Here is a 22232-nt window from a genome sequence, read left to right as displayed (position 1 = left end):
CTGCGGTCACTGAGGCGTTGTGTGTCTCTATTGTACTGCCTCCAATGTTTTTCTGCTTCCTCCTGCATTCCCCAAACACGCATGTTAGGTTCAGCACTGCCTGTCTATATTGGCCCAGCTATCGACAAGCGACAAGTCCAGAGGGGTACCCCTCCACACTCGGCCACAGTCAGCCATGAGTAATGAGGCCAAGCGTGATGGAAAATAGATTGACGGTCGATTACCGTATTTTCCGGTGTATAAGGCGCATCCAAAAGCCATTCATTTTCTTGACCCTGCGCCTTATACACAGTGCGCCTTATACGTGAGCCACAATAGGTCTCGCAACTACTGTCAGCAGCCACATATTCCATTTCCTGTCGAAGAAGTAGTGTGTAACCCCAGCCTCTACTGTAGGGGCTTATAATGTGGTGTGCCTTATATTTGGAAAACTTATATATTAATATACTGTATTATATTTGGAAAACGTTTTATCTTTCATTGAAGGTGCGACTTATATATGGAAAATGTTTTAAAATATGCCATTGAGTGGGGGTGTGCCTTATACTCAGGTGCGCCTTATACACCGGAAAATATGGTTGATTTTACTTTTACCAAGCATAGTTTTTTATTTTAGCTATAACTTCGGACAGTCCAAGAACTGTACAAATTAACATACCTGTCAACCTTGGCTAATAGCTGTCCTTATATATGATTACAATTCCCGTTTAAGTGTGAATCGTCGTCCATAATAATAATAATAATAATAATAATTGCCTTTCAAAACTCTCAAGGTCACTTCACAGTCACAGGATAAGTTTTTCTGTGGGTGAGCAGTGGCAGCCACACATGCCAGCGTTCACTCAACCCGGAAATAACACAAATAGCTAGAAAGCTCCAGCTAGCTAATAGACACAATAGCAAGCTAGCTAGTAGATAACCAGCTAGCTAATAGATAGCCAGCTAGCTAAAAGATAGCTAATAGCTAGCTAGCTAGATACATTATTTGAAGTTATAAAAAATGCTAACACAAGCGAAAATGCAAACAGTTTACTGTGCATGTGCACGTTATGCTTTTAGCAATCTGACCATATGCGGTGATAAAAAAAACCCGATTGTGGATTACTTTTGCTGGTTTGCTGTGACAACACTAGCGAGTGGCGGCAGCATAGTAGTTGGCTACCACTAGATGACAAACGGTATTTGAGCCAAAATGGTCTGTAAAATAGGTTCACATTAAAAAAAAAATCTTCCCGTATAAAAGTTGTAGTACGCTGTACGTTATTTGAAATGATTTTTAAAAAATGGATAAAATGCGGGGAAAATGTCTACATTGACAGGTATGAAGTAAGTGCTCTGATGTTTTGTGACTGCTATCTCCAAAACCTAAACTCCGCTTGTATATGAAACTAGGATCCTTTTCCCTCTTCCATCATCACAATCTTTACTCCTGAAGACCAAAAATCTGAGCTACCTCACCCCTGTGCTCATCTCCGTTAATCCAGAATGGACCGGCCCGGCAGCCCAAGGATGTCCTACGAGACATGCAGCAAGGACTCAAAGACGTGGGTGCCAATGTCCGTGCGGGGATAAGCGGATTCGGCGGAGGCGTCGTGGAAGGCGTCAAAGGCGGAGTGTCGGCCCTGACTCACACCGCCGTGGTCTCCAAACCTAGAGAGTTTGCCAGTCTCATCAGGAACAAATTCGGCAGCGCGGACAACATCGCCCACCTCAAGGACACGCTGGAGGACGGAGTCGGGGGCCACGCCGACGACACCCCAACGCCCCGCGCCCTCAGCGGAAGCGCCACTCTGGTGTCCAGCCCAAAGTACGGCAGCGACGACGAGTGCTCCAGCGCCACATCTGGTTCGGCCCCTGGCAGCAATTCATGCGGGGTGGGAGGAGGAGGAGGCCCCATGTTGGGACCCACGATGGGAAGTCCCAGGCTGGACGGTCACCACCATCATCACCATCACGTGCACAGCTCGTGGGACTCACTCCTGGAAGGTTTGCAGGAGATTAAAGCTAGCCAGGCGCACATGGAGGACACCATTGAGGACATGAAGGGCCAACTGCAGAGCGACTACTCCTATATGACACAGTGTCTGCAAGAAGAACGATACAGGTACAATATATGCTGAACCCCTCCCTTAAAGGACAACCGACGCCTCCGGACAAGTTGTGTCCATAATTTGTAAAATGGCTTCAAATGACTTCTACTGAGCGTATTTTAAAAAGATTCCACCGCATATAGCTATATTTTACGTTTTAAGACTCGCGCTGAATATTCCGGAAGTCTTGTTTTTGAGTTGGTGACGAGTCCTCACGCTACGTCACTGAAGGAACGTGCCTGACCGAAAAAAAGACACATTGTAGCAGTCCTTCCATCACGTCAATGCATTTTGCTGTACTTTGTTTGGTCTGAAAACATCATGTAGCACCAAAAAGAGGCAGAAGATAGCGACAAAGCTCCGTGTAAGGAATTAATCAGCCCGTGGAAACGGCTTTGTCGCCATCTTCTGCCTCTTTTTGGTGCTACATTTCCCACCCCCAAAATGGCACGGAATAAATTCTTATTAAATAATTGAGTACATCATCATGGTTGAATTGACTAAAATTACAAAATGAGTGGCTCTTTTTTTAAGCATGGAAAAAAAAAAAACAAGTACCATATTTTGCGGTGTATAAGGCGCTCCCAAAAGCCTTGATTTTCTTCAAAATATGACCCTGTGCCTTATACGCAGGTGCGCCTTGGATGTGAAGTCATATTGAGCCACAACAGGTCTCGCAACAACTACACAGCCACCGACTCCATTTCCTGTCGTAGAACAAGTAGTGTGTAAACCCAACATCTACTGTAGTGCCTTATAATGTGGTGCGCCTTATATTTGGAAAAAAATTCATTCATTGAAGGTGCGCCTTATACTCTGGTGTGCTTTATATATTGAAAAAGTTTGGAAATACACCATTCATTGGGGGTGCACCTTATACTCCGGTGTGCTTTATACACCGGAAAATATAGTGCTTTTCTGTCAATTAACATTACACACATTTTTTAATTATGTTTAAATTCATGAAAAGTAATTTAATATAACTTCAAAATATAAAAAGTACATACAATCACAATCATGTTAAAATATCTGCATACTGTATACTCAGTGTGCTGTATGTCATTATGAATTATGATCCAAAAGTATTTTAATGAGATAAAAAAAAATAAAGGCCTTACCCTTGAAAAGCACAGTCAATAAATCACCCTATGTTAAAATAGTACATAGTAATCCCTCATTTTTTGCAGTTAATGGGGACCAGGACCACCCATGATAGACAAAAATCTACAAGTTATATAATAATAACCTACGTGATAAGACACAGGGCGGTGCTGGGCGGGGCTGAGAAAATGCACAGCCAGTCCACATGGCTGTAAATTATGGGATATCGTGTTGTCATTGTACAAAACCTGAGTCATTCAGCATTTTTTTTTATTCTGAACGTTTTTTTTTTCCCTGAAAAAAAGGTGAAGTAGCGAGGGATCACTCTTGATCTATTTCCTGCCAGTTATAGGGTTTTTTTTATGATTGTAAAACATAAATTGATGTGTACTTTAAAATCTTTCTTTTGGGCTGATGTGTAATTTCTTGAATTTCAGGTATGAACGGTTAGAGGAGCAGTTGAGTGACCTGACAGAGCTTCATCAGAACGAAATGAGCAATCTCAAACAAGAATTGGCCAGCATGGAGGAAAAAGTGGCCTATCAGTCCTATGAGAGAGCAAGAGACATTCAGGTAAGGATGCATAATGAATATGATAGCAGACGTGCAATGATTCATCTATTAATTGACATTTATTATTAAATTATGAGCGTATTATTTATGAGAATTGATTGCGAAATTCACTTTTTTTATTTCATAAAAATCCTTAGAATTTTAGTTCCTCAACAGTAAATCCGTCAATTTCAAAATAAAACATTTTTATTCAAACAATCAATAAAAATATAACAAAATGTTTCCATTGTGGGATGATTAAAGGCTGTTTTAATTCTGACAATCCATTATGGACCAAACCAGAACATTACCTGAATTTGTGCATTTTCTGCATTGTCAATTATTCTTGAAATTATCATCAAATATCAGTTAAAACGCATAAACTCATTCACTGCCATTCCCGAAATTATTCTGGCATTGAAAATATGATGTGGACGTTGTTTTTCTTGCAGGGGTACCGTTAAAGCGCTAGTCAGACCTTTGGAAATGTTTTTTTCCCTTCCAGGAGGGGGCAGCATTTGCCTTTTGTACAGCAGGCCCCATTTCAAGCTCAGATAACTCCAGACCCATGTAATTTAGGAATGAACTCTTTTTTTCTGATGGAAAAAAAAAAGATTCGGAGGTTTCTTTTGCTGCATTGTATGTTTATGTAGTCCAAAAATTCAATATTTTGTGGGTCCTGGAATTTGAGTGAAAATGACAAAAACCCTGGCACTGGAATGGACACATTTTTGCACATGTCTGGCAGTGAATGAGTTACGCGATTAGTCGATTAATTGACAAAATAATTGAGTAAGTCCTCTAATTAGTATTGAAATGATTCAGTAGTTTCATTTCTGATTGATAGATGTATAATGGATTGATGATGCTATAAAGTTGAGTGATGAATTGTCGATAGCGAGATGGATAATAGATGAGTAGACAATACAAATGGACAGAGGAATCAATGGTGGACGAACGTTGATGTCTTTTTAATTAATCTCCCTCGAGTGTAAACGTCATCCTTTGTGTGTGTTTCCATTCTGTTTGCGTGCACCCGCAGGAGGCGGTGGAGTCATGCCTGACGCGCATCACCAAGCTGGAGTTGCAGCAGCAACAGCAGCAGGTGGTCCAGCTGGAGGGGGTGGAGAACGCCAATGCACGAGCGCTGTTGGGAAAACTCATCAATGTCATCCTGGCGCTTATGGCCGTGCTGCTGGTGTTCGTGTCCACATTGGCCAACTTCATCACACCGCTGATGAAAACGCGGGCACGGGTGGGCGCTACCGTCCTGCTTACTGTGCTGCTTTTTGTTTTATGGAAGCACTGGGACTACGTGGATCCTTGGCTTATGCCTAGCTAAGATGTCCCAACAGAGGAAACGGAGCAGAGTGTCCATTTTGTAGTTTTGTTTATTTATTTTTTATCCTTTATGCCCTCCTCACATGGAACATTTGGACACCTTATGTTTGTTTTAAATAATAAGACAAACATCTTTAGAATTGTTTCAAACTACCAAACAGGAGCCGCTGAGAATAGGCGAATGCGTTTTCAAGTTAGGTGTAGAAATGATTTGAAGAAAGGCATATTATTCAAAATGGGTTTACATTTTGGCATATTTTTGGCTTGCCTGCCAGTTCATCTGCAAAAATCTAACTTAATATTTGATATTATCTTGAATGACATATTGACACATTTGATGTTTGGACTTAATGGCGGCCATTCGGCAGCAGCCATGATTTAATAAGGAAGTCCTATCTAACATTTTCTTTGTTTATGCCCCCCCATTAATCCAAACACGGCAATCTTATTAGTGTTTCATTTATGGAATATGAATTAAGTAGCAAAATTCATTCTTTCTTTAAGAAGGACTGAATTTTTTTAGCGCAAAGGTGGCCATTTTGCCACCTGCTGTCGACTGAAAATGACATCACAGTTTCTTAGAGCTCAGGTAACAACCAATCACGGCTCACCTGTTTGGTCATGTGACACTCGTGAGTGAAAGTAACTGGATTTCAAATAAACATCTGGCCAAAGCCAAAATGAGCACCACATAAGAACAAAACAAGAATATCAGAGGAGGGCACAAAGGTTAATGAAGGACCAGAATGTGAGCTGCTCTACTATCCTTTGGATTGACGAAAAAAAGAAAAGAAAAAGACCACATGAAAACATGGACAAAATAACATTTGACCAAGCTTCTACATCGACAACCTTTTTGAAGTGGATGACCAATAATCGATTTACACTGCTGTCACCAAAAAACATCACCTTTTTTTCTAATTGCTCTTTTAAAATATACGCACTACGAATTAGCGGGATAGGACTCAGGAGGCTGAGCTTCATGTGAGACGCTGATTTGTGATGACATTTTATTTATTTATTTTTCTTTTCTCTCTCTTGAATGTTTATGTGCTTATCAAGCATGTCCTCATGTGAACTGGCACCGGTTGGTATTTCAATTGATGACAATACAGTAATGAATTTCGCCAGGTAAACGCCCGCTGGACATTTTATTCGGTACGCCTGGACAGTTGCAATATTTAATGCAAGATATACATAGACACACAAATATGATTCTGTGTCTATGATTAGACATTTATTTTCACTTCACATTACACTTTAAAAGTTGATACATTCATAGTGCATTCCTTTCACCTATTTCAGAGTGCAGGTTTACCTGATAAAATGTCCACTTGTTAAATCAATGTCATTCTTAGTTTGTTGCTGTTTGCAAGTAGGCTTTTTTGGACACATTTCTGGCTGTTTTCCCTTAGCTGCCATTGAACAAAGCCTTTAGCTGTTAAAATGTTTCATCACCCTGTCAAAGATTTCCCCTCCATAGATGATATATTTCATTACAATTGTCATAGATCTGCTTTCGTCCATGGTGTCAAATGAGCTGGCATGTCAATTTGTGTAAATGTTTCTAACCAGTTTGCAAAAAAAAAAAAAAAAAATATCTACAAATAAATATTTCCGTTTTATTACAAATTGTGATAAATATACTTACTCTGCCACTTCCCTCCTGATGTTAGTTTATAAAGTAAAGCAAAGCATATGTTGACAGGAAAGCTTTAATAATAAAAATACAGCTAATTCCCTGTCGTCAGCCGAATCTTTGTCTGGACTAGATTGTATTTCTTTTGAGGGTTCCAATCTTTCAAGAGGAAATAAATAATTCAGGACCTTAATTAATTCAAAGTAGGTCACTGATAAATTTTCAGCCAATCTTTCCATTCTGGGAAACAATTGCAAATATAAATATAAACATAAACTCAATGAATATCTTTTATTTCTTAACTATACTACTGTACAGCATAACTATATTAATCAGGTTGACCCTTGTGTTGCAAATACATATAACCAAGCAACTACAAAGTCGAACAATACTCAATACAATTCGACACAACATGTAGCTCCCCAAACATGGGTACTATATTCAAAAAGAAAGATATAGTAGGAATTAATAAAATTAATGTTGTCTTTTCTCTAGACCTTGTAATCAAGCGCATCTCGTTGTAAATTATATTTCATTGTGGCTGTTTTGTTAGATTCCAAAGCGTGTAACTACTGTATTCCAATTTATATTGTTTTATTTACATGCATACATTGTCATGTTTTCAGAAAAAGGGAGAACATGTAGCTCAAAACGTGTAGAAAAAATATGAGTTTTAGATTTGAAATGAGTCAAATCAGACCCAACACAAAAAAATATATCACCAAAGTTGCCGTTCCCCATTTAAATTAAAAGTAATCGCACAAATTAATTGCAGGTTCCCAATAAAAGTTCAAATAAAAAATATTGCTATTTGATTCTTAATAAGACAAATAGCACCTGCATGTACTCATTAAAAACAGTGAGTGAGAAATTGAATGATCGTAATTAAAACGGTTGCACACACCTTGGACTCTTTAGCGAAGTTTACACGAGTAGAGTAGACACGAGTAGACAGTAGCCACTAAGTGTCCTTGAGAGTTTTGAAAGGCGCTTATAAATAAAATGTATTGTTGTTATTCTTTTGAGAGGCTGAAGAATATATGCTGGTAAGTGTCATTGTTATCTAAACGCCCGTTGCATTTAGTATTAATACACAAAGGCATAAATGATTCTTTGTTAGCATGTCTTGTGTGTTGCATGTTAGCATTAAGCTAGCAAATCCTGCGCACGGTGTTAGAATCTCTCTATCTTTAGTTTGGCCGTAAACTTAAAATGAGTGTGATGAATCAATTCGAAGCCTCGTTTGGCAGATTTTTTTTGTACTTTGCCAAACTACTGCCTGTTGTCAGATGATGGCTTGATGACAGCACACATCACAAACCTGTAACGTTCGTCAATCTTGGAATATCATTGGATTGTGGGGATTGAGTGGTGGACTGAATATTAGAAGAACAAAGTCTAAAGGGTAAATTGCATTCGTCAGCAAAAAATGGCTCAGAATCTTACAAGAAATTGCTTTGTGTTTTTAATAACTGTCAGGTAAAACCCATATGACGATTACATAGATGACATGTATTCTTACAGTAAACAACAGAACTCACCTGACCTCTAAGCAGTAGGACATTCATCGTCATTAAGATTGTTTCTGACTTGAAGTTGACAAATGTAGTGTGGATTGCACTCGTATCAAACACAAGTGTTTCTTCTCAATTAGCTAGCAAATTCTAAAGACTTTAATAAAAACAGCAGAGTAGAAAAAAACGATTCCTGATTTGATCTTAAAATCCCGTAAAGGTTTAAGATTTACAATATATTGCTTTCAGGTGCTAAAAGTTAAGGTACCAAATGTCTCTTGAAAAAGAGGAAAAAAAGAAACATTCATCACTTCTGCAGTGGCTTTTCTCCATCGCCGGTCTTATCTCCACATGAACTCAATGAGGGAGAATGGTGGGTGGGAGCTCCCATGTAGAAGTCATACAGGAGCAATAAAAAAAATCGAAAAAGATGAACAATCACAAAGCTAGGACCAGCTAGATGAGCAAATTCCCACCCAATTCTCAAAATCAATCTGTCACTTCTCAGTCAAATGTCCTTTTGGCTTCCTTTCATGGCAATTAAACACAGAGTGAACTCAAGTGAGCTCGCTAAGGAGAACATACAAACCAGGAGACGACATCATGATGTCAATGGTGAGGAATCAAAAAGTGACATTTTACAAAAAAAAATACATGAAATAAAAATTAGGACAACATGGAACACAGTCTGAAATTCTCCGACTCTTGTTTCAAGTAAGATGGCCCATTTTGGGGAGAGTTACTCCCGCTCTTGTCATACGTAAAGCTACGAAATATAAGTGTTCTAGGTGATAAAAAAAAATCAAAACAAACAAAAAAAGTAATGGGATACAGATTATGTGTTGTATTGTGTTCAACATAAAATGCAGTTTCACGTATGTGTACCTGCTCGGTCCTCATACTTAATATAAATGAGCTTTTTTTTCTTTAAATGCAAGGACACCACTGGGTATTCAGCAGGACCGAATCGAACCCGCTCGCACAGTCTCCTGGTCCCACAGGCGGACCAATCTGTAGCTTCATTTATGAAAAAGTTTCGGAAAATGGAGCTTGAAACACATTGACTAAATTACCTCGCCTATTGATGCTAATGTTTTGTTTGGTTCGCAAGGATTAGCGAAAATTGAAATTCTTCATTAGCACGATTTTGTGGAGAAGTGTGGAACAACATTACATCAAATGTTATTATGAAGGACTATTCGAGCCATAAAGGGGAAAAAATTGTCATATTCCGAAAAGAATGAAGTAGTGATGTTATCAAATTCTAATGTATTGCAATTTGACACATTTGAGTAGAAATACTGAGTAAGAAAATAAAAATAGGTGAAGGATGAAGTTGCCGTTTTAACAAGTGAATGTTAAAATTCCACGTTGACCTAAAGGCAACATTTGGAGGCGAGCAGCCGCTGTCTATGTCTAGAGAGCTGCCATATATATTCATGCAATTTTTTAATAGCGTTTGTCCTCATTCCGTTTACAGGTTGAGCTGGATCCCATCCCACCAGACTTCAGCGGAGGTGACGTACACCCCGGGCTCGTTGCCACCCAATTTAGGGACACATATACGACACAAATTGTCTTTTTTTGTTTTTTACTCTTGTAATATTATGTCTTAAAGGACAACCGACGTCTCCGGACAAGTTGTGTCCATAATTTGTAAAATGGCTTCAAATGACTTCTACTGAGCGTATTTTACAAAGATTCCACCGCATATAGCTATATTTTACGTTTTACGACTCGCGCTGAATATTCCGGAAGTCTTGTTTTTGAGTTGGTGACGAGTCCGTACGTGACATCACTGAAGGAATGCCCCTGACCGAAAAAAAGAACACATTGTAGCAGTCCTTCCATCACGTCAATGCATTTTGCTGTGCTTGTTTGGTCTGAAAACGTCATGTTGCACCAAAAAGAGCCAGAAGAGGGCGACCAAGCTCCATATAAGGAATTTATCAGCCTGTGGAAACGGGTGGATTAACTCTTCACAGGGAGCTTGGTCGCCATTTTCTGCCTCTTTTCTGGGACGCTACATTGCAGTCCCGATGCCTCAAAATGACACAGAAGGACTTCTTTAATCTATTGCAAACATGTATGCTTTCCTCTTCAGAACTATTTGAATCATATTCATAACTGGATGAGTAACAAGAAAGCATATTCTCCAAATCTGAAGCCATTGTTTTGATTCTCCAGCAATGCAAGACGTCATGGCGTGACGTCACGAACTGGGGGCGGGACTTTCTGAAAATGCCCAATTCGCAGCTCAATTTTTTTGCAGAATTTGGACACTTTAAGTCATTTTTATTGGTGTTTTGCATTCGAATAAAAATATCATACTGCGTGTTTTGGGTATTTTAGATGCTATAAAACATTTTTCTGATGTCAGTTAGGAAACAAAAAAGTGATGTCGGTTGTCCTTTAAATGGAGGATTACAAATCATGCATCATCGTGACTAACTCTGGTAGGACGGGACAGGCTAATGTTTACTATGATTGAAACGATTGCAACTTTGTTTTTGTGTTTACACAACTTCATTATTATTACACGTGGCTTTAATAGTCCTTCATACATTTTGTTGGTAATCTGAGTCAAAAAACGCAGAAAGAAAAATGTATTTCCTCTTCTTGCTGTGTCATGGTTCCCCCTGTTGCAGAATCAAATGTGGTACAATCCGATCCAATATATGGATGCCCACAAACAAACAAAGTTGAGGGCACTTGAATGTCTGTAAACCTTGACGGAGGTCTGTGCAAATCCACTGGACATTTGTCAGTCCATGCTCTGTTTATATGATGTTCTCGTGGCATTTGGGATACGTGGCCATGGATTTTGTATTTTTTATTTCCTTTCTTGTCCAAATCAAAGTTTTGCTGGCTTCGAAGTACTGCCACAGAGGCTAACCAACACAGTGACTGTTGTGGCAAAAAAAATGTTTAGGGTCTGTCACATTTGCTTTGTCTATAATGGTCGGAAATGTGATCGCCACGGTCTGCCGGGAACATAATCGAAACATTAAGCCCCGATTACTATTTTAGAGAGTGTTTGGTGACATCAGGGTGCAAAACAATTTCATAAATGCAGCTCAGGCTCACAGCGAGAAGTCCCTAAGCAGACCTCTGGGTGTAGAAGAGAATGTAGGCCTGAGTGTTGCACACTTCCTCCACACTGCAAACCTTCATCTCAGAGTCGTTGCAGTGGACCCAGAAACCTATGAGGCACACCAATCCGGTTAGATTCGATACTGCACTTGCAACGCCGCATTCGTCAATCATTCTCACCTCCTTCTGTGTTGTAGCAGTATGCGGTATAGTGCCCTGAGCCAAATCCCTTGCCGTGGTGCATCACCACGGCTGATAGGTCGTAGGTGTAGCCTCCTCTGTGAACAGAGTGACCCGAGCCCGTGCAGCAATAGGCTTTGATGTTCAGTACCTGGTCGAAGGCCACGTGGACGCCGATTTTCTCTCGATGGTTCCTCCCAGACCATCTGCCCGTGCAACACAGAGCTTTGTTCATGTCACTAACATTGAGTTCGATCAAGCGAGTAGAAACTTTGCTCATGAGAGACTTTGTTTTTGGAGCAAAACTAGTGAAGATAGGGATTTAAATACCGTATTTTCCGGTGTATCAGACACCCCCCCCCCCCAATGAACGGTGTATTATCAAACTTTTTCCATATATAAGGCGCACCGGACTAGAATGTACACCATCAATGAATGTTAAATGTTTTCTAAATATAATGTATAAACATGTAAAAGTTTTCCAAATATAAGGCACACCACATTATGAGGCGCTACAATAGCGGCTGGGGTTACACACATAATCTTCTACAGGAGGGGAAATTGAGTCGTGGCTGCTGACAGTAGTTGTGAGACCTGTTGTGGCTCAATAATACTTCATATATAAGGCGTATAAGGCACATGGTCATCTTCTGAAGTAAATCAAGGCTTTTGGGTGCACTTTATACACCGGAAAATATGGTAGTCACTTTTATTTTTGGACATTGATCTTCATGAAAGAAGATACATTGTTAAAAGATTGTAATACATTCTGATGGAATACAAAGGAACTTGCCTGAAGCGCTTGAGGTGCAGCCGTAGAACCTGAGGTAAACGGTAGATCATAAGCTGCTTATGGGCTTCTGAAAGAACTAAAGGCTTGTGGGATGTTTTCCTTCTTCTCTCTGGCAAATCACATGAGAGCAAGATGAAAAATTATTGCTTGAAAGTTAAGAGCGGGAGGGCAAAAATATAGAAAGTCGCAAAAAAAAAAAAAAAAGGTTTTTGTTGACACAATATAATCTTAAATTATTCATTGCCATTCCCAAAATTAAAGTGCTGGTCCCGAGAAAGCACTGGTCTGACCTCTGGCAATGTTTTCCCTCCCACTAGGAGGCATCATTTGCCTTCTGTACAGCCACCCCCATTTCAAGTTCAGATAACTGCAGACCCATATAACTTTGGAATTAACTTTTTTTTTCTGAAAAAAAAAAAGTCGTCCTAAAACTCAATATTCTGTGGGTCCTGGAATTTGAGTTAAAATGACAAAAACCCTGGCACTGGAGTGGACGCATTTTTGCACATATCTGTCAGTGAATGAGTTAAGCATTCTATATGATGCACCCCGCCTTAAATCTTGAATAAGCACATAACAATTCAGTAAGGAAATACATTGGAATGGCTGACGCCCACTTCCCTGTTGGAGAAGTGAAACATTGTCAGACGAGGAGGCGCACACGGGTCAAAGTCCAAAGGCTGGACTCACTGTTGCAGTGGTTGCAGGCATAAATGCTGCCTTCGAGTGCTTCCATCTCAGTGAACTTAGACAGCATTTCGGTGAGGGTGCAGCTGCGCTGATAGGCTGTGGAGCCGGCGCCTTTGTTGACGCTGTGATAGCGCTCGGGAAACTCCAGAGACAAGTCCCAGAATGGCTCAACTGTGTTTGACTTGTGCTTGCAGGACAGGCACGTCACCTGGACAGAAATGGGGGGGTCGGGGGGAGAAAGCTGAGTCGTAGCCTCGAAATGCAATTCAGTCAGGCTGTCGAGAAAACATATGAGACATCTGTTTGTAGTGGGCTAATAACAAAGATGATGTTTGTAATTTCTCATTTAGGAGAATGACGAAGATGCGCTGTTGTTCTATATCACGTTAAGGCCTGCCTTTTAGTACATCTGCACGCTCATCGGAGATCCAATCAGAGGTGGGCTGAGCATTTGGTACTTGGGGCCTTTATGTACTGACTCACCCAAATTAAATTCCCCACGAATGATGCCAAATTACAGCAAAATGCAACACAAGAGCACTCAAGTGCGCCCCTTACATTGTCTGGAGGCGGTGGAAAATTTGTATTTCTCAACATTCACCAGAGATGCTGACTGTACCGTGTTGTGTCAGTTGAGCGGTTTTGCTCTGACCAACCAATCAGAGAATAGAATGCTGGCGTCACTGTTGGGTCGCTCGCTGGTCCCGTGAGAAGGATTTTAAATCTGATTGATAACGAAACGGTCACATTGTTGATATTGTTTTAAGTTACAAGGGACAGCACTGTTGATTTTAAGGGCTGTGGGGAGATTAGATGGACATGGCTGGGCATTTTTTTCTTTTACATGTGCCTACTGTAGACAAAATATAAACAGGACAAGCAAGCCATAATGCTAAAAAATGCAGAGAACAAACCAATGGCAACAGGAGAAAAAATAGTCAACTTTTAGTTCACCTAAAATGTAGGTTGCCCCTGACCAACAACTAACACATAATCACAAATATATATTTTTTATTAACTTATTCATTGCCATTCCCAAATTTATTCCGGATTTTATAATATTATGTGGAGCGCCATTCCCAAATTTGTTCGGGTTTTGTTTTTTCTTGTGGAGGGGGGTGAGAATCAAGCTGCGGTCAGACGTCTGGTAATTTTTCCCTCCCACAAGAGGGCAGCATTTGCCTTTTGTCCAGCCGTCCCCCATTTCCATTGCTGATAATTCTAGAGCCAAATACAATCGACTTTCTGATGAAAGAAGAGAGTCTAAGCTTACTTAAGCTGCATTGAATGTTCATGTAGTCCTAAAAGTCAGTATTCTGTGGGTCCTGCAATTTGATTGAAATTGACAAAAACCCTGGCACTGGAGTGGACACATTTTTGCACAGCGTCTGGCAGTGAATGAGTTAATATTTTACAATCTCGATGCTATGACGCTTAAAAATACAGAAGAAAACAATGAATGAAAGTGAGCTTGGCGAGAAAAAAAAGAAAATAGGCATCAAAATAACTCATACTGCATGAGAAATTAGACTGCGATCTTGCTAAAGGTACTGTATTTTCCCGTGTGTAAGCGGGACTGGACTATAAGGCGCATCTCCAATGAATGGTGTGTTTTCAATATATAGGGCGCACCGGACTGTAAGACGCACCTTTAATGAATGAAAAAAGGTTTTAAAAATATATAAATATAGAAATGTTTTCCAAATATAAGGCACACCACATTATAAGGAGCTACAGTAGAGGCTGGGGTGACACATGACTTCTACTGGGGGAAATGGGAGTCAGTGGCCGGTGACAGTAGTTGACACCTGTTGTGGCTCAATATTATGTCACATATAAAGGTGCACCTGCATACAAGGCCGAATGTCATCTTTTGAAGAAAATCAAACATTTTTGGGTGCGCCTTACACACCGGAAAATATGGTAATATATACATCTATATTTAGCCTTTCTCACTTTTGCAGACAACCTGACTGAAAAACATACGACAAGCAGGCTACCATTGTAGGAATGCGGTTTTCAAACATGTGAAAGGAACTCTGCTGGACCCCATTTCTCCAAAAAAAAATAAGGCAGTTGAAAAGTTAGGAGAAAAAGAGGCCCAATGGTAGATGTTGCCAGACTCACCTGGCTGAGTAGTTGGCCATGAAAGATGGTGTTGAGCACCTTGAGCACTTGCTTGGAAAGCTTCCTCTTGGTGATGGGGATGACGATCCGCCGTTTGGAGGCCTCCGTGTCCAGCTCCTGCTGCACCTTGTCCAGCAGCTCGCACAGGAACTCCTGCGCGTCCTGTTGGTCGTAGCCGCGGAAAGCCGGGATGAGGTTCCACACGGAGTGCAGCATGGCGAAGGGAGAGACCAAAGACCAACGGCCCGACCACATGACCCTGAATAGAGTATGCAATTCATGGCACAGGGACATCTGCTGGCGGGTGGAGCAACGGGTCTCCTTGGGTTGGACCAACTCGGCAGTCTGAGGGGCGGGCGGGGGGCTTTCCTTTTTGCCCACCGTCAGATTTCCCACGCGTCCCAGGGGACAAGAGGTCAGAGGCACGTTCCCGCCGCTGACCACACTTCCGGCTACCGCCTTCACCCCCTGCGCCTGGTTGCTCTTGGCCAGCAGTTCCTCGGTCTCGCACAGGTCCAAAGTGAGAAAACACTCCCTGAATTTCTGCAGGTGACTCAACACTTGCAAGATGGAGTTCATGTAGCACGTGTTCCCCAGGTTACGCAGACCGGTGACCCCGGGAGCGAGCCGACGGCGGCTCGCCGAGTGGGCCGAGTAGTACCGCCTGAGTTTTGCGGCTCTGCCGTTCGTGGGGGTCTTTCGTGACAAGGCAAGGAGAGAAGGCCTCTTGGGCGGAGCAGGAGGAGGAGGTAGGCGTTCCGGAGGGTCTCGGAACTTACAGGGAATGAGCGTGATGGTCGAACGTGGCGCCTGAGTGAGAAGCCGAGCGCTCTTTCTGGGCGGGACGCTGACCAGCTCTTCCAACAGTCTCCTTTTCACCTCTTTCTTTTGTCTTTTGGCCTCGTCCAGCTTCTCTTGGTGCTCCGCCTGCAGCTCTTTATGTCTGCTCGTCCACCTCTGAAGCATCTTGGCCAGGAGGGTTTTTCTCCTGTGACGCAACGCCAGCTGCATGGGAGGCTGCGGCCCGCTCTCCCCGCCCCGGTGGGCGTACGCCCTCCACACCGAGGAGCGCAGCGAGCGCGTCCCGGGGTTGCGAACGGTGGAGAGGGCCCCTCGGAGGAGCTTGAGGTCTCCCTCTGCGTTGTCATTGAGTACATAGTCCCCGCAAGCAAAGCAGAAGACGTCCAGCTCCCGCACCTCCATGGCCAGTGGGTGATGGGACTCCTGAAAGTGTTTGAGAGAGTGCTCTTCCATGAAGCGTCCGCAGGCCACGTGGGAGCACTTTAGGCATGCCCACACCGAATCGGTGGTGCTGCAGTCCACACAATGCCATTTCTGCGGATTGAGGATGGAGTGGTCGTGGCCCAGGCGAAGGCGCACCACGTGCTTACAGCGATCCATCTCTCCACATGCACATGGGGGGGCCCCTCAGTGGTAGGACGCACGTCCTCTCGCCGAGTACCAAGTCATTCTGCGGGTTGCAATTACATTTCATTAGATTGGCGGAATTTATATTGTGTGTGTGTGTGTGTGTGTGTGTGTGTATATATGTGTATTATATGTGTATATATATATATATATATATATATATATATATATATATATATATATATATACACACATACATACACACACTTTTTTCATTTATAAGCGCAAATCTCAAGTCTCTCAAGGACACTTTACAGTCATCACCGTATCAGGTCGTTTGCAAGCCATTAAGTGTCTCTATTTAACATTTTGAATGGATTTCCACTTGAGACGATTTTGACTTATGACCGTTTGGTCGCAATGGAACCCAGTCGTAAAGTCGGATGTTACCTGTATTTGAAATGATTAAAAAAAAAACATAAAATACGGGCCTCGCTGGGCTGATAAGGGGTTTTTGATTGTTTCCATCCAATTATCTTCAATAGCGTTAAAATGGTTGTACAGAAATAGCACAAACTGGCAGGTTGAAATCGCCGCTGTGGTGGTCCCACATTGAGAACACGTGCGGGTTTCCCACTCCTGTTAGGGCTTGTTTTACAAATGGCACTGCGAAAGTGGCCGCCTCTATATTTTGTTTTTCCTGCTTATTCTTTTTCCTTTTCTATTCCTTTCATAACTTTGCTTCTGTGACTTGGGAATTTGTCCAAGTGTTATCTCATCTCAAATGTTACCTGGCTGATCTGGCTGTCAGCACAGAGGGAGCATTTTTTTCTCTCACTGAAAAACACGTTGCAGTGGGGGAACATCCACCCAGCCGTATTTTTTTTATGGACGACTGTAAATAAGATTTTAATTCACACTGTGGACACATTGAAGCCTCTAAGTCTTGAATTGGAAAAATATGGATTGTAAGTGAACATAGAAGAAGGGAAAAGTGCTTACTCATCAAATAGTTGGATGGATCAGATTTCACATAAAACCTCACCGAGTTTGAAGAAAACAGCAATGCTCTGTATCATCCATATCCACTGTCATCAGCAGCAGCCACTGGAATATTCTGAGGGAGATATAGATCAAAAGTGAATCGGCGTTATGAACTTGAAATGCGTGCAAAGTTTAAAACAAAAAAGGTGTACGCCGCATTCAACTTAAGTGTCTGTGATCTCCAGGAATCCTGAGTTTAATCTGTGTGCCTTGAGCGGGATTTAAACAAACTAGTTGGAACTCATGTGGTTTATCATGTGGTCACTTCAAGGTTCAAATTAGCTGCGCTTTTCTATGAAGAGCATAGCGGTTCGATTTTTTTACACTGAAATGAACAGCTTCAGATTTCTTCAACAAGGAGGAAGGAACAAGCATTGAGGAGAGAAAACAACACTCAATTCATACTCCATCATGAGTAATCCTGGAAAAACAACATTCAAAATATGTTTGGTTTTCACGTACCAATTTTAAAGGGAAGATATTCCAGTGGCATGCTTTTCAATGGGATATTGCCTATAAATCCTTAATCTGAATGACTTTTTTCCAGATACAGTAAAGTCTCGTTATATCGATATCGGATATATCGATAGTCCCGGTTATATCGATACTATTTCTATGCACGCACGGAGAAAATTACATGCAAACAGGGTCGGGTATATCGATAGTCCCGGTTATATCGATATTTTTTTGGACTCCCTTGAATATCGATATAACGAGACTTTACTGTATTGATTTTTTTTTTTACAGTGAAGCTAGAATTCTCTTACCATGCTTGTTAACTACAAGATGGACATAAAAACCACTTGATGCACCCCATAATGGATGCTATTGAACATTCTGGCTCGAGGTATTGGTGACACAAAAGATTAGTGGAAAAGAACCATCTGAAAATGTTTATTGTAGATTTGATAAAATTTGCAGATAATATTCAGGTAACCATGGAACGCATTGTTGTCAAAGAGGCTTTATCTTTTTTTACTATTTACATGCAAACGCGATGGAAACACAAACCTTAATGGTGATGAATCTCCATACAAATGTGCCTTGGATTCTTTCGAGTCGTAAAGCACTGAATCACATGTGTTGAGCTCGAGATGTATATGGTGAGGTCTTAATGCAGTGGCAATTGAAATAAACAAGGATTTCATGCACCGTAGTCGCTAATCGTACGAACTGCACTGCGTTGCCTGTTATCTGATAGACCACAGGTCTGCCGTGGTTATTTTAATCTCGATTGTTCGAGCGGTTCTTTGCAACCATGCTATGCTACTTCACTGCTTCCACCTCCGCGTCGAAGCAGAACAAAGGGGCGTGAAGAAGAGCCCCTCTCCCTCTCTTCCGGAGAACATCCAGCAACTTTGTTGAGGCTGCGCGGCCACCAAGTTAGCTCGCGCTCGCTCCATGCTAACCTGGCAAAGAGGACGCCGCGGCGCCGCTAGCCTCCCGTCAAGTAACCGAGGGGGCGTCTCTGATAGCACTTTAACGGAGATAAACACGAGTCGCAGGTTTATTGTTACATGGTGTGCTTGTAGTTCGCGTTGCCCCCTGTGTTAATTGAAGTTGACCTCGCCGCAGTTGTCGGTCGCCGATTTACCCTCTTAGCTATCGCACTGCGCCGCTACGCGAGTGCAAACTCCCCGCTGACATCCACGGCGGACGGTAACGATGTTTGTTTATAACGAGTTGCGATGCGATAACAGGAAGATAGCGGGTGTAATGTTACCATCGCCGGAGCGGAACGCTTCCATCCGGCACATTAGATGGGAAGAAAAAAAAATCTGCTTGTTGTCCTCACTCAGATTGAACAACCCAACTCTCGATGCAAGCCCGGACCCCGCCGCTCCCATTGGACGCAGGCTGAGCGGCAGTCGGCCTCCCATTGGCCGAGTGGCGGAACAACAGGCAGCAGGGTGGCCCGGCCGTCGGTCCACCCACCCACCGAGGCCACATGGAACAATAACCCAAGCTCAATGCCCCGAACTGGGCGAGGAGGAGCCCGACCTCGGTGTCAACACTGAGGTTTGCGTTTAATTCATGACACGCTTTAAAGACGTCCTGCATTACAAATGCTGCAGTATTCTTGACTCTGGTTACAATTACATGAAAACAGAACCTTCAGACAACCATTAATTATAGTGACGACTGGAACGTTTTAGATCTTATTTCGTATGGTATGCATTTTCTCATCTTTGTGACCCAATTAAAAAAAGGGGGCACATAAGCATCAATAGTCGTTGAATGAAAGTTGAACACAAATCAAACGTAAGGAGGATTTGTTAAAAAGCTCCAAAATATTTATTTCACAAATGTAAAAAAAAATATCCTTATAGATTCCAACACAAAGACTTACTCACAATATTTTCTCGTGTGTGTGTGCGTGTGCGTGTGCGTGCACGCGCGCGCGCGCGTGTGTGTGTGTTTGTGTGTCCTCATCTGGGTGAGTCAAACTGAATCTAAGGTAAATATCTTGTGTCATGCGTGTGAGCACTGGAAAGGGTGGGCGAATACAGAAATATTTCTGTTTTTGTTTTTCCACAATGTCCGTCAAAAGGCTTTATACATGATCTAATGCTGCAGCAATAAAAAATAAAAGTCCGGGCTTTCTTCAATTACGGGCATCTTTAGCCGCAGGAGAAGAATAAATGAACATTCCTAGGAACATTCAAAATCAGGAATGGGAATTCACCGCACATTATTCCCTTGAATTTGAAGTTTACGCAGTTTGTTGAACAATTCCAGGTACTGTGTCATAGTGTCCACGCAATCAGCTGGTGCAAAGATGCCTTCGGGTTTGGCAGCAAAGGCAGATGGCAGCTCTGGGACGCTGGGGCCCAAGAATGACTGCATAAACTCCTTCATTAGATTCCAACAGTCCCCTGGAACCACACAGGGACAATATTCCACCTGCAGAGAGAGTGAGTGCAGTTAAAACAAAGTGAGGTTGTGAGATCATTGGCAGTGTGCCCTTACTTCTACCGATATTCCTCTGGCACTTGAGCTCATGGTCACTGTGCCAACTTTGATCAAGAAGTCGCAGTAGCGGTATCGTGATCCCCGGCATTCCACCTTGTGGCCTTTGGCATTCTGAAAGTGACTCTTTAGCTTCACCATAAGAACGTCAAAATTTGCGTCAGCTACCAAGCAGGGCCCGTTTTCAAAAAGAGCCAGGCAGCTGAGGGGTGTTTCCGAGTTGTGCATCACGTATAAGAGTTTGGAAGGCTGGCCTGAAATACAAAGGTTGCATTATTACCAATGCTGTTGTTTTACATTCAGTAGAATGACGATCCATTTAATTATCCACTTCATCTCAGCACTTTTTTTCCCGTTAACTGCTTTTGGTTATTTGATTTGTGGCTTTTAATTGAACACACTTCATTTCAATCAAGATTGTAGTTGTAGTGGTTGTAAATTGCTTTTAAATTATTTTTCTTATAACTCTGCAATTGGCCGGGGGCAGTCAACTACTTTTACCGCAATCTAACGATCAAATAGGATACAATTATAGATTACAATTTTAAAGCTTTTCTGGTAGTGTGCGTGTTAGCAACTCACACAAAACCCATAAGATGAAATTCATCTACAAAAAAATATACTGCAAGATGATGTTCTGTGTATTTATATTCATTATATTTTGCATTTGTTTGGCTCAATAATATGAGCAATATACTTGGAACATCCTGTGATTCAGTTCACTACTGCAAACCACAACCATGATAAAACAAAATATTGTGAATGCAAAAATTACCAAGAGCAGTGCCCCTCAAAACGGAAGTGTCCTGCTGTACATTTTCACACATACAGTATTTAAAATGAAACATAGTTAAACAAAACAACAGCCTTAAGTATTACCACTGACAGTTCCAGTCGCATGGTACGTCTCACAGTCGACACAGAAGCTGCCTTGTTTTACAGCTCCCAGCTGCTCTAGTTTCTTGTGCACCATATCCACAGTCTGCTGCACGCTCTTCCCCTCTGCCACCGGCACCTGGCACACACTGAGTTACGAACATTGTTTTAATCTTAACAAACAGCAAAGTGATCACAAATTTGCGACTGAATATCATCATTCAGTGATTTCATAAATACTATTCCACAGCACATTTGCCATCGTAATTGGTCTCAAAATATTATGCACTATGAATGCACTGTGGTTCATCTATCTATGCCAGTGATGTAGCATAACTAGTACAATTAAATGTCCTCGCGCTAGATTGTTGGGGGTCTATGTTTACCTGACCCCATTCATTGAAAATAATAGCATAGCAGGCACACATCAGTAGAGCGAACCACGACGACCTCATGATTATTTCAGCATGCGGTATCCAACTATTACGTATTTGTATTTGGTGGTATACCGTGTGATTTCCGATGTAAAACTTGGGCTTTGGCTCTATAAAAGTTGAGAATCACTGCCGAACTACGTTCCTGAATAGGCAAAGCGATGTTGTGTACCGAAGATAAATCGAAAGGGTTGCATGCGCCTTAAAACACAATAAGTTTAATGAGTGACAATGCCAACCGCACATTGATACAAGAAGGAAATAAAACCTCACCAAGTAACCCCCATTTGTATCACAATTATTTGTTGCCAGACGCCGTCTTCAAAGAATACTACTTCCTGGTGAAGTTCTTCTTCGTCTTTTTTATTGACGGTGAATTTGAGTTTTCCGGTCAAAATAAGTTCAACAAAAAACACACGC

At 41.8% G+C, this 22232-nt stretch overlaps 3 protein-coding genes across 4 annotated transcripts in view; 1 reads left to right on the top strand and 2 right to left on the bottom strand.

Annotated features, from left to right (window-relative positions):
- The window catches only part of tmcc2 (transmembrane and coiled-coil domain family 2), a 10161-nt gene extending 3468 nt beyond the window's left edge, over nt 1-6693 (top strand). Inside the window, exons 3-5 of the mRNA XM_089011019.1 lie at nt 1485-2104; nt 3629-3764; nt 4786-6693. Coding sequence (XP_088867145.1) covers nt 1485-2104; nt 3629-3764; nt 4786-5085 — 1056 coding nt within the window. The 3' untranslated portion in view covers nt 5086-6693. The remainder of the gene's footprint in view (nt 1-1484; nt 2105-3628; nt 3765-4785) is intronic.
- Nucleotides 6694-8006: 1313 nt separating this feature from the next.
- On the bottom strand, nt 8007-19279 carry usp49 (ubiquitin specific peptidase 49). 2 transcript variants are annotated; one of them, XM_089010291.1, is made up of 7 exons: nt 15121-16529; nt 12994-13201; nt 12304-12412; nt 11511-11716; nt 11347-11440; nt 10330-10343; nt 8007-8621 (listed from the first exon to the last, which is right to left on the bottom strand). In XM_089010291.1, exons 1-7 carry the CDS (start codon nt 16519-16521, stop codon nt 8545-8547), a joined length of 2109 nt encoding a protein of 702 aa, XP_088866417.1. In that variant the 5' UTR covers nt 16522-16529; the 3' UTR covers nt 8007-8544. The 2 variants fall into 2 exon arrangements, with proteins under 2 accessions (XP_088866417.1, XP_088866416.1); XM_089010290.1 differs by lacking the exons at nt 8007-8621; nt 10330-10343 and adding exons at nt 17491-17605; nt 19256-19279 and having other exon boundaries at nt 10775-11440; nt 15121-16591.
- Nucleotides 19280-20203: 924 nt separating this feature from the next.
- Nucleotides 20204-22223, bottom strand: med20 (mediator complex subunit 20). The gene is made up of 4 exons (XM_089010293.1): nt 22086-22223; nt 21382-21527; nt 20503-20756; nt 20204-20436 (listed from the first exon to the last, which is right to left on the bottom strand). Exons 1-4 carry the CDS (start codon nt 22097-22099, stop codon nt 20215-20217), a joined length of 636 nt encoding a protein of 211 aa, XP_088866419.1. The 5' UTR covers nt 22100-22223; the 3' UTR covers nt 20204-20214.
- Between the last annotated feature and the right edge of the window lie 9 nt (nt 22224-22232).

Source organism: Hippocampus bargibanti, linkage group LG12 (assembly GCF_051943395.1).
Source record: "Hippocampus bargibanti isolate YZ-2025 linkage group LG12, ASM5194339v1, whole genome shotgun sequence".
In the NCBI taxonomy this organism is placed as follows: Eukaryota; Metazoa; Chordata; class Actinopteri; order Syngnathiformes; family Syngnathidae; genus Hippocampus; species Hippocampus bargibanti.
This window is presented reverse-complemented; position numbering and strand designations above follow the sequence as displayed.